Raw genomic sequence first — 12,115 nt, forward strand, 5'->3', positions numbered from 1 at the left:
GGAGCACTAGACTGATAGGTGCATCCTTCGGGAGCACTAGACTGATACGTGCATCCTTCGGGAGCACTAGACTGATGTGTGCATCCTTCGGGAGCACTAGACTGATGTGTGCATCCTTCGGGAGCACTAGACTGATGTGTGCATCCTTCGGGAGCACTAGACTGATACGTGCATCCTTCGGGAGCACTAGACTGATGTGTGCATCCTTCGGGAGTACTAGACTGATGTGTGCATCCTTCGGGAGCACTAGACTGATATGTGCATCCTTCGGGAGCACTAGACTGATATGTGCGTTCTACGGAACCACTAGATTGTTATGTAGGATACCCCCGAATAGGAAGTTAACTGTTATCCCCTAACGGGCCCAGTAGTGGGTCCCTTACTGGGTATGTTTATACTCACCCTTTTCTCTTCTTTAACTTTTCAGGTAAGGGCACAGCGAGGGGCAGACCGACGAGAGGCAGGAAGGACGCGTGAAGGCTATATGGACGCGTCTGGTTTTCTTATCGCTTCCGCTATGTATTTTGTCAGAATATTTGACTTGTGATTTTGAACTGGTGACTTGAGTTTTTATTTGTGACTTTTTTTTATTGATTTAAATTAGGGCCCGAAACTGTCTTTTTGTAAGGTTTCTAATGCTTTAATGAATCGTAACTGGTCCGTTTTAAATTTTATGTTGAATGGTCGAGTTTTGGTATTTGGTAGTGACCTCAGCTTAGTCCGGAAAGTTGGGTCGTTACAGTTGGTATCAGAGCCTAAGTTTTAGGTTCTGTAGACTGGCTTATAATGTGAGTCTGTGTTTTGTGTCCTTATGGCTGAAACGATCCTTGCCACTCGTCAGGTACGCTCTCATGAAAGTATATGTATAACTCTACATGCATTACCTTACCTAAGTTAAACTGCAAATTCAATTACCATTATGACTAAAGGGATCGTTGGTGGTTGTTAGGGAAATGCCGCCAAGGAGAGGTGCACGTAGGGGTGGCCGAGGAGGCCGAGGAAGGGGAGCAGGACGCGTTCAACCTGAGGTGCAGCCTGTAGCCCAAGCCCCTGACCCGGCTGCGCCAGTTACTCATGCGGACCTAGCCGCCATGGAGCAGAGGTTTAGAGATTTGATTATGCAGATGCGGGAGCAGCAGAAGCCTGCCTCGCCAACTCCGGCGCCAGCTCCAGCGCCAGCTCCAGCACCAGCTCCTGCTCCAGCTCCGGCTCCAGTACCAGTTGCGCCCCAGTTTGTGCCGGATCAGTTGTCAGCAGAGGCTAAGCACCTGAGGGATTTCAGGAAGTATAATCCCACGACGTTCGATGGGTCTTTGGAGGACCCCACCAGGGCTCAGATGTGGTTATCGTCCTTGGAGACCATATTCCGTTACATGAAATGCCCTGAGGATCAGAAAGTTCAGTGTGCTGTTTTTATGTTGACTGACAGAGGTACTGCATGGTGGGAGACTACAGAGAGAATGCTAGGTGGTGATGTGAGTCAGATCACGTGGCAGCAGTTTAAGGAGAGTTTCTATGCGAAATTCTTCTCTGCTAGTTTGAGAGACGCCAAGCGGCAGGAGTTCCTGAACTTAGAGCAGGGTGACATGACAGTGGAGCAGTATGATGCGGAGTTTGACATGTTATCCCGCTTCGCTCCCGAGATGATAGCGACCGAGGCGGCCAGAGCTGATAAGTTTGTTAGAGGCCTCCGACTGGACATTCAGGGTTTGGTCCGAGCTTTCCGACCCGCTACTCATGCCGATGCACTGCGCCTGGCAGTGGATCTCAGTTTACAGGAGAGGGCTAACTCGTCTAAGACCGCTAGTAGAGGTTCGACATCGAGACAGAAGAGGAAGGCTGAGCAGCAGCCTGTTCCAGTGCCACAGCGGAATTTCAGATCAGGTGGTGAGTTTCGCCGCTTCCAGCAGAAACCTTTTGAGGCAGGGGAGGCTGCCAGAGGGAAGCCGTTGTGCACCACTTGTGGGAAGCACCATCTGGGCCGTTGCTTATTCGGGACCAGGACTTGCTTTAAGTGTAGGCAAGAGGGTCATACAGCTGATAGATGCCCGTTGAGACTTACGGGAAACGAGCAGAATCAGGGAGCAGGTGCTCCACATCAGGGTAGGGTCTTTGCTACCAACAAGACTGAGGCTGAGAAGGCAGGCACGGTAGTGACAGGTACGCTTCCAGTGTTGGGGCATTACGCCTTAGTTTTGTTTGATTCGGGTTCGTCACATTCTTTTATCTCTTCCGCATTTGTGTTGCATGCCCGCTTAGAGGTAGAGCCCTTACACCATATTCTATCAGTATCTACTCCTTCCGGGGAGTGTATGTTGTCGAAGGAAAAGGTGAAAGCATGCCAGATTGAGATAGCAGGCCATGTGATTGAAGTAACGCTGATAGTCTTGGATATGCTTGACTTTGATGTAATCCTGGGTATGGATTGGTTGGCCGCTAACCACGCCAGCATAGATTGTTCCCGTAAGGAGGTAACGTTTAACCCTCCCTCGATGGCCAGTTTTAAATTTAAGGGAGGAGGGTCAAAGTCGTTGCCTCAGGTAATCTCAGCCATCAGGGCCAGTAAGCTGCTCAGTTAGGGTACTTGAGGTATCTTAGCGAGTGTGGTGGATACTAGAGAGGCGGATGTATCCCTGTCGTCAGAACCGGTGGTGAGGGACTATCCGGACGTTTTTCCTGAGGAACTTCCAGGGTTACCTCCTCACAGAGAGGTTGAGTTTGCCATAGAGTTGGAGCCGGGCACGGTTCCTATATCCAAAGCCCCTTACAGAATGGCCCCCGCAGAACTGAAAGAACTGAAGGTACAGTTACAGGAATTGCTTGATAAGGGGTTCATTCGACCGAGCGTGTCACCTTGGGGTGCGCCAGTTTTATTCGTTAAGAAGAAGGATGGATCGATGCGTCTATGCATTGACTATAGGGAGTTGAACAAGGTAACCGTAAAGAACAGATATCCCTTGCCCAGGATCGACGATCTATTTGACCAGTTACAGGGAGCCACAGTGTTCTCTAAGATTGATCTTCGGTCGGGATACCATCAGCTGAGGATTAAGGATGGGGATGTACCGAAGACAGCGTTTCGTTCCAGGTATGGACACTACGAGTTTATTGTGATGTCTTTTGGTTTGACGAATGCTCCGGCAGTGTTTATGGACTTGATGAACAGAGTGTTTAGGGAGTTCCTAGATACTTTTGTGATCGTGTTTATCGACGATATCTTGATATACTCCAAGACGGAGGCCGAACATGAGGAGCATTTACGTATAGTTCTGCAAACACTTCGGGATAATAAGTTGTATGCAAAGTTCTCGAAATGCGAGTTTTGGCTGAAGCAGGTGTCTTTTCTGGGTCACGTGGTTTCTAAGGCTGGAGTCTCTGTGGATCCAGCTAAGATAGAGGCAGTCACCGGTTGGACCCGACCTTCCACAGTCAGTGAGGTTCGTAGCTTTCTGGGTTTAGCAGGCTATTATCGACGGTTTGTGGAGAACTTTTCTCGTATAGCTACTCCTCTTACTCAGTTGACCAGAAAGGGAGCTCCTTTTGTTTGGAGCAAGGCATGTGAGGACAGTTTCCAGAACCTTAAACAGAAGCTAGTTACCGCACCGGTTCTTACTGTGCCTGATGGATCTGGCAGTTTTGTGATTTATAGTGATGCTTCCAAGAAGGGTTTGGGTTGTGTCTTGATGCAGCAGGGTAAGGTGGTCGCTTATGCGTCTCGTCAGTTGAAGAGTCATGAGCAGAACTACCCTACACATGATTTAGAGTTGGCAGCAGTGGTCTTTGCTTTGAAAATATGGAGGCATTACTTATATGGTGAAAAGATACAGATATTCACGGATCATAAGAGCTTGAAATACTTCTTTACTCAGAAAGAATTGAATATGAGACAGCGAAGGTGGCTTGAGTTAGTGAAGGATTACGATTGTGAGATACTGTATCATCCAGGCAAGGCGAATGTGGTAGCTGATGCTCTTAGTAGAAAGGTACCACATTCGGCAGCACTTATTACCCGACAGGCCCCATTGCATCGGGATCTCGAGCGGGCTGAGATTGCAGTGTCCGTGGGGGCAGTTACTATGCAGTTAGCCCAGTTGACGGTACAGCCGACTTTGAGGCAAAGGATCATTGATGCTCAGAGTAACGATCCTTATCTGGTTGAGAAACGTGGCCTAGCAGAGGCAGGGCAAGCGGTTGAGTTCTCATTATCCTCTGATGGTGGACTTTTGTTCGAGAGACGCCTCTGTGTGCCGTCGGATAGGGCGGTTAAGACAGAATTATTATCTGAGGCTCACAGTTCCCCATTTTCTATGCACCCAGGTAGTACGAAGATGTATCAGGACCTGAAGCGGGTTTATTGGTGGCGTAACATGAAGAGGGAAGTAGCAGAATTTGTTAGTAGATGCTTGGTGTGTCAGCAGGTTAAGGCACCAAGGCAGAAGCCAGCGGGTTTATTACAACCCTTGAGCATACCGGAATGGAAGTGGGAAAACGTGTCCATGGATTTCATTACAGGGCTGCCGAGAACTCTGAGGGGTTTTACAGTGATTTGGGTTGTGGTGGACAGACTTACTAAATCAGCGCACTTCGTTCCGGGTAAATCCACCTATACTGCTAGTAAGTGGGCACAGTTGTACATGTCTGAGATAGTGAGATTACATGGAGTGCCAGTGTCGATTGTTTCTGATAGAGATGCCCGTTTCACTTCCAAATTCTGGAAGGGTTTGCAGGCTGCTATGGGCACGAGGTTAGACTTTAGTACAGCTTTCCATCCACAGACTGACGGTCAGACTGAGCGTCTGAACCAAGTTTTAGAGGATATGTTGCGAGCGTGTGCATTGGAATTTCCAGGTAGCTGGGACTCCCACTTACATTTGATGGAATTTGCTTATAATAACAGTTATCAGGCTACTATTGGCATGGCACCATTTGAGGCCCTGTACGGCAAATGTTGTAGATCCCCGGTTTGCTGGGGTGAGGTAGGTGAGCAGAGATTGATGGGCCCTGAGTTAGTTCAATCTACCAATGAAGCGATACAGAAGATTAGATCACGTATGCATACCGCTCAGAGTAGACAGAAGAGTTATGCAGATGTGAGGCGGAAGGATCTTGAATTTGAGGTAGGGGACAAGGTGTTCTTAAAAGTAGCACCTATGAGAGGTGTTTTACGATTTGAAAGGAGGGGAAAGCTGAGTCCCCGTTTTGTTGGGCCGTTTGAGATTCTGGAGCGGATTGGCCCTGTAGCTTATCGCTTGGCGTTGCCCCCATCACTCTCGACAGTTCATGATGTGTTTCATGTTTCTATGTTGAGGAAGTACGTGCCAGATCCATCCCATGTAGTGGATTACGAGACACTAGAGATTGATGAAAACTTGAGCTATACTGAACAACCCGTTGAGGTGCTGGCTAGAGAGGTGAAAACGTTGAGGAATAAAGAAATTCCTTTGGTTAAAGTCTTGTGGCGGAATCACCGGGTGGAAGAGGCTACATGGGAGCGAGAAGATGACATGAGATCCCGTTATCCCGAGCTGTTCGAGGAATAAAACTTTCGTGGACGAAAGTTCCCTAAGGAGGGAAGAATGTAACGCCCCGAAGTTCGAGGTAAAATTTTAGCATTTGTAAGTGAATTGTTCGGAAATTTGAGTTTTTGTAAAACGATAAAATAATAATATAATATTGATTATATTATTATTATCGGGAATTATTATTACAATTTTTAATGTTAATATTTTCTTTTTATTTATTTAAAATAAATATTAATATTATTATTTAATATTATTATAATTATTTAATAGTAATATGTTATTATAAATTATATTTACTTTGATTAATATATATTATTATTTATTATTAATATAATTAATTAATATTAATATTTATTTATTAGTTATATTTATTATTATATAATATATATATATATAACATTTTTTTTAAAAAAAGGAAAACCTAAACGCGCGCCGCTTCTCCTTCTCCCCCATCCGAATTTCGTTTCTCTCCTCGCGCCGCCGCTCCCTTTCGTTTTCTCCTTCTCCTTCGTTTCTCCTTCGTCCATTTTCATTTCCTCCCTCACGTCCGCCCGACGCCACTATTTCTTCTTCTTCTCTTCAGCTTCTTCGCTGCCGGATCTCCACAACCGCCGCACCCTTGAGTTTTCCGCCAGCCGTCAGTCCGAGCGAAAGCTTGCAAGCAGCCGCATCCCGTTCTCTTCGTCGTCGTCCGTCGGGTCCCAGCTGACGCCGCCACCGTGAGGTTCGCCGGTTGCTGCAGCCCCCATCGTACCGCCGTCGTTCGCCGGAAGAAAGAACCATCAAAACCGTGGCTGCCCGTTTTCATCCAATCCGACCCGAGACCCGCTTCCAGTCCGAGCCGTGAGCCACAAACGAATCCGAGTGAGCCGAGTGAGCCGAGCCGAGTGAGCCGCGTGAGCCGAGTCGAGCCGAGCCGAGCCGAGCCGAGAACCAAGCCGAGCCGAGCCGAACCGAGCCGAGCCGAGCCGAGCCACCTAAGCCTTCCTTCCTCCACTTCGGTTCACGGTGAGTCTTCGATAAGGTTTTGTTTGATGAATTCCCTAATGTTGCCATATCCGATTCGAGTTGATTATTGGAATAAGTTTTGATCCTATCTTTCACCCCTTAAAGGTAGTAAGGAATTGACGTTTAAGCCCTCGGGTTCTGCGGCAGCCTTGTTTGGAGATAGCTTTCCTTTCCTTGGGTAAGTCAACGGGTGTCGTTTCGGACCTTTTAAGACGACTTCTACTAGAGTCATCAACTAAAACCTTTGTGTTTTCGTTTAGGTTGATCCGTTGAGCGTGGATTCGATCGAGGAGCATAACCGAGTATCAGGTAAGGGTTTTCCTACTACTGGACCCCGAATCCAGGCTGAAAACGTAGTAATCCACAGGGGATTACACGTTAGTGATTGTACTGAATAACTGTATGCGTGTTGACTGTTAAGCACTGTTATTATATTTTGTCTGATGTAAAGATACTGTGACTGCTAATTGTAGATTGAGATTTTATGTTGATGGACCTTGAAGTTACGGTTCAGTATGTAGTAAAGCATTGGTCTGGATGTTGATCATGGAGTTTGGACGGGGAAGGACAGTGAGTCCGGTTTTGGTTAGTTAGTTGATTGGGTCTAGGGTTTTCCCTAATGGTGTGCGAATTGGTGATGCGTATAGCAACTGAGGGCGTAGTTGTTTAAACCTATACTATCTGACTGACAAAGCCTATGGCGGAACTGTAATATGAATGCCGTTGGGGTATGACTGATGTAGACGGTTTAGTATGGACTGAGGGGTAACGGTTAGCTTCATCTATGGGGTAGTGTGCCTTACGGATAGGTGCATCCTTCGGGAGCACTAGACTGATAGGTGCATCCTTCGGGAGCACTAGACTGATGTGTGCATCCTTCGGGAGCACTAGACTGATACGTGCATCCTTCGGGAGCACTAGACTGATGTGTGCATCCTTCGGGAGTACTAGACTGATACGTGCATCCTTCGGGAGCACTAGACTGATATGTGCATCCTTCGGGAGCACTAGACTGATATGTGCGTTCTACGGAACCACTAGATTGTTATGTAGGGTACCCCCGAATAGGAAGTTAACTGTTGTCCCCTAACGGGCCCAGTAGTGGGTCCCTTACTGGGTATGTTTATACTCACCCTTTTCTCTTCTTTAACTTTTCAGGTAAGGACACAGCGAGGGGCAGACCAACGAGAGGCAGGAAGGACGCGTGAAGGCCATATGGACGCGTCTGGTTTTCTTATCGCTTCCGCTATGTATTTTGTCAGAATATTTGACTTGTGATTTTGAACTGGTGACTTGAGTTTTTATTTGTGACTTTTTTTTATTGATTTAAAATAGGGCCCGAAACTGTCTTTTTGTAAGGTTTCTAATGCTTTAATGAATCGTAACTGGTCCGTTTTAAATTTTATGTTGAATGGTCGAGTTTTGGTATTTGGTAGTGACCTCAGCTTAGTCCGGAAAGTTGGGTCGTTACACGATTAAAGGCAGTGATTTCTGAGGATATGATAGATAATAAGTTGCTTTTTCTACTCAGTGCATCATCAACTTTATTCTCCTTTCCAGCTGGATGTTTAATGACAAAGTCGATTATTTGGATATAGGAAATCCATCTAGCATGCATTCTGCTGATTGACTTTTGAGAGTGTAGGTATTTCAATGAGAAATGATATGTCAAGAGTATAAACTCTCTAGAGAGAAGATAGTGCTTCCATTGTTTTAAGGCCCTCACCAATGCGTACAGTTCCTACTCATAAGTACTCCATGACTGTCTAGACTTGCTTAATTTCTCACTGAAATATGCGATTGAATGTCCTTGTTGAGAAATGACAACTCCAATACCAGTGCCACAGGCGTCTACTGCTACTTCAAAAGCTTGGGAAAAGTCTAGTAGTTTAAGAACTGGGCTGCTGCTCAAACTTTCTTTTAGCAGGTTGAAACTATGTTGTTGTTTAGGACCCCACTGGAATGCTCCTTTCTTTAAACAATCTGTTATAGGTGCAGCAATGGAACTGAAGTTTTGGATAAACTTCCTGTAGAATGAAGCCAATCCCAAGAATGCTTGCACTTGTTTGACAGTAGTTGAAGTTGACCAGTTTTTAATTGTTTCTACCTTCTTCTCATCCATTAGAACATGATCTTTTCTGATTATGAACCCCAAGAAGGCTATTTCATTACAGCAGAAAATGCACTTCTTGAGATTTACATAAAGTTCATTGTGATTAAGTACTTGGAACAGCTGGTCAATGTGTTGGAGGTGTTGATCATAGGTTTTGCTAAAGACAAGAATGTCATCAAAGTAAACTATAATGAACTTGTTTAAGAAAGGATGTAGTACCTTGTTCATCAACCTCATGAAAGTGCTAGGAGCATTAGAAAGGCCAAATTGCATTACAAGCCACTCAAAAAGTCCTTCGTTGGTCTTGAAGGTTATTTTCCATTCATCTCCAGGTCTAATACGTATTTGATAATAGCCACTTCTTAGATCAATCTTCGAAAAGATACAAGCACCTCCCAATTGATCTAACAAATCCCTGACCCTTGGGATTGGAAATCTATATTTTACTGTGATTTTGTTGATAGCTCTACTATCCACACACATCCTTCAAGTTTCATCTTTTTTGGGAGTTAGTAGTGCTGGTACTGCACAAGGGCTAAAGCTTGGCTTAATGTGCCCATTTTTTAATAATTCTTCAATGGTATCATGTAAAATTTTATATTCATTTGGGCTCATGCGATAGTGAGATAAGTGAGGAAGAGAGGCACCTGGAAGTAATTCAATATTGTGCTGTATATCACGCAAAGGAGGAAGGCCTGTAGGTTCTTTGCTGATTTTAGGATACTTCTTGAACAATTCTTTAATGGCTTCAGGGATTTGTTCATCTTTGTTGCCTCTTCAGTCCCCGACATGACAATGCCCAAAATTTCATTCTCTCTTTCTCTAAGAAATTTCTTTCCACTCATAGTTACAAATAGATTGCATTTCTTCTGATTTTTCACAATACTATCATCTTTTCTTTTCTGTAAAGGAAGAAGAATTTACCTTTTTATTCATCCACATGAACTCATAGGTATTCTCTCTGCCTTTGTGCATACTTTGGACATCAAACTGCCAAGGTCTCCCTAATAGGATGTGACAAACGTCCATTTCAATTACATCACATACTATTTGATCCTTGTAGCTATTCCCAATAGATAGAGGAACAGAACAAATTTCAGAGATCAAGATTTCTCCTCCTTTCTTTATCAAGCCGATTTTGTAAGGTTTTCCTTGCGGTTGCGTTTTGAGGTTGAGAGCTGTAACTAATTTTTTGGACATAAAGTTTTCGCTGCTTCCATTATTGATGATTACATTGCAAACTTTGCCTTGAATTGTACATCTTGTCTTGAATAAACTATGTCGTTGCAATTGATTCTCTTCTTTTGAAGAAATTAGAACTCTCTGTAAGATGCAAGATAGGCTGTCCCCTTCATCAGCTTCAATCACTTCAGTCTCTTCTTCAAATTCTCCCTGACTTCTATTACTTTCATCATCATTTTCTTCCGCTACTGCTATAGACTTCCTTTGTGGACTTGATAAATAATCTTTTTGAAGTCATTATGAGATTTAAATAGATGACTTCTTGAATGGTGTTAACATTTTGTGATGTTTATTTTATTTGAACTATTCATTAATTGATGCCTTTTTACATATCCTTTTATCTCTTCTATGTAATCTCTTCCTATCCAAATGCCTTTTGGTATTTGCATTAAAAAGTCTTTTTGGTGGACAATATTGTCCTTAATTCTACTAATTACTCATATCCCCTTCGTTAGATTTGAAGCTGGGACGCCTGCAATTGGAGAAGCAATTGGTTTGGGAGCTGCTATTGATTATTTATCTAGGATCGAAATGCAAAAAATTCATAGTTACGAAGTGAGTTGATTGAAATTTGGTATATACCCTTTGTTTGAGAATTTTTGGGCGGTGAAAAATGCGTAAAGCAACTAAATCAGGGTATCAACTAAATAAATACCTTCATAGTAAGTTAGTAATAGATTTTTTTTTCTTTAATCAAGGAATTTAGGTATTATTTTTCTATCAACTAGGTTACCTGGAACACTGAAAATTTAGAATGATATGATAAATATGTTTACAAGTTTTAAGACTTTAGTCTAACGATGAGGAGGTGTTGTATGCTAACAGGAAGAATTGGCGAATTATCTATATGAAAACCTTCATGCAGTCCCTAACATTCGGATATATGGCCCAGCTCAATTTAGACTTTAGTGTATTTATAAATTATTTAATTAAGCAACGGTTTCATGGACTACATTTTTTCTACGTAATTATCGATGTATACATCGTTCACACTTACCTGCCTTTGTTTTTTTTCAATACAAAGTCTCGAATTCCCTGGGATCAAAATTATAGTGACTCGTTGAACTAGTTAATGAGATTTTAATTATTGCTTAATTAGCCATGTTATTTGGCAATTGCTAAGAGACATCCATAAGCATAAGCAATATTTTATGGTTGAACAAATAAGTTAGGTAGATGAAGTATTGATATATAAAATCATGTAGCTATAAATTTTATTGTTATTATTATTGGTTGGCCTAATAGTGTTAACATTAATGTGTTATTAAATATTTTGAAAAAAAAGTGAAAAAAGAGACTAAACTAATAATCTACCCAATGATATAGAGGTATGTTCATAGTTTGTTGGAGTTTGTATTTTCTAGAATAGAATCAGACCAAAATCGAAAATCAAATTGCATGATGTGGTCTGGTTTGGCTTTACAGTTTTCCTTTTATTAACATATGTTTTTTTTTATATATTTTTTAAATTCCTGAAAGTGATCGTGGCTATGAGAGAGTGAGAGTGGCATGGCATGGCGGTAACGGTAGGAGTGAGAGATGTTGGAGTGGAGACAACCAGATTTAAGAGACTGAAAGTGGTGTGACCGTCGGAGGTGAAGTGAGGTGTGAGTGAGTGAGGGAGGTGATCATCGAAAAAGTTAGATGGAGAGAAAAAGAAAACATAAAGTTAACTTGAATAAAATTGAATAGATATATATTTTCAAAGAAATATATACTTTCCTAGTAATTGGGGAATAACATTTGTATCCCTTTTGATGCGATGAATAGCCTAGAAAAAGGAACTTTGGGGATATTGGGTCAAAGTTTAGATCGAGGAGGAGAATGATTGTGAACAAAGAAGGAACATACAAAAACCCGGAAGTGTAATTTGAAGAAAAGTTATGTAGTTGGAAGTGAATTTGGAGGAAGACACGCTACAAGAAAAATGGACTTCCATCACAACTTACTGTAGTGATCAATTGAAAGAGGAGAAAAATAGTTTCATAAATGTCAAAATTCATATATTTGGTGGGTAAAAAAATGTTGTTTTCGAATTCTACTTTTTCTTGACACTTATGTGCTGTAGTAAATACATAAAATAACGTTAAATAAATTTAAGTATTATTTTAATAAATATATTTTTCCCAATTACAGTCAAACACTAATCCCTTTTAGCAAGGAAAAAAATTCATAAAGTAACCCAAAGAGTAAAGTTATTATGAAAGTGGTAGAGAAATTGAAAAATCAA

The 12,115-nt window shown here is 42.6% G+C and overlaps 1 protein-coding gene across 1 annotated transcript; it reads right to left on the bottom strand.

Annotated features, from left to right (window-relative positions):
- Positions 1–8,271: 8,271 nt before the first annotated feature.
- Positions 8,272–9,843, bottom strand: LOC127148983 (uncharacterized). The gene is given in 2 exon segments (XM_051083419.1): positions 8,272–9,416; positions 9,621–9,843. Coding segments are annotated over 2 exon segments (1,368 nt in total).
- Between the last annotated feature and the right edge of the window lie 2,272 nt (positions 9,844–12,115).

This window comes from Cucumis melo, chromosome 4 (genome assembly GCF_025177605.1).
Source record: "Cucumis melo cultivar AY chromosome 4, USDA_Cmelo_AY_1.0, whole genome shotgun sequence".
Taxonomy (NCBI): domain Eukaryota; kingdom Viridiplantae; phylum Streptophyta; class Magnoliopsida; order Cucurbitales; family Cucurbitaceae; genus Cucumis; species Cucumis melo.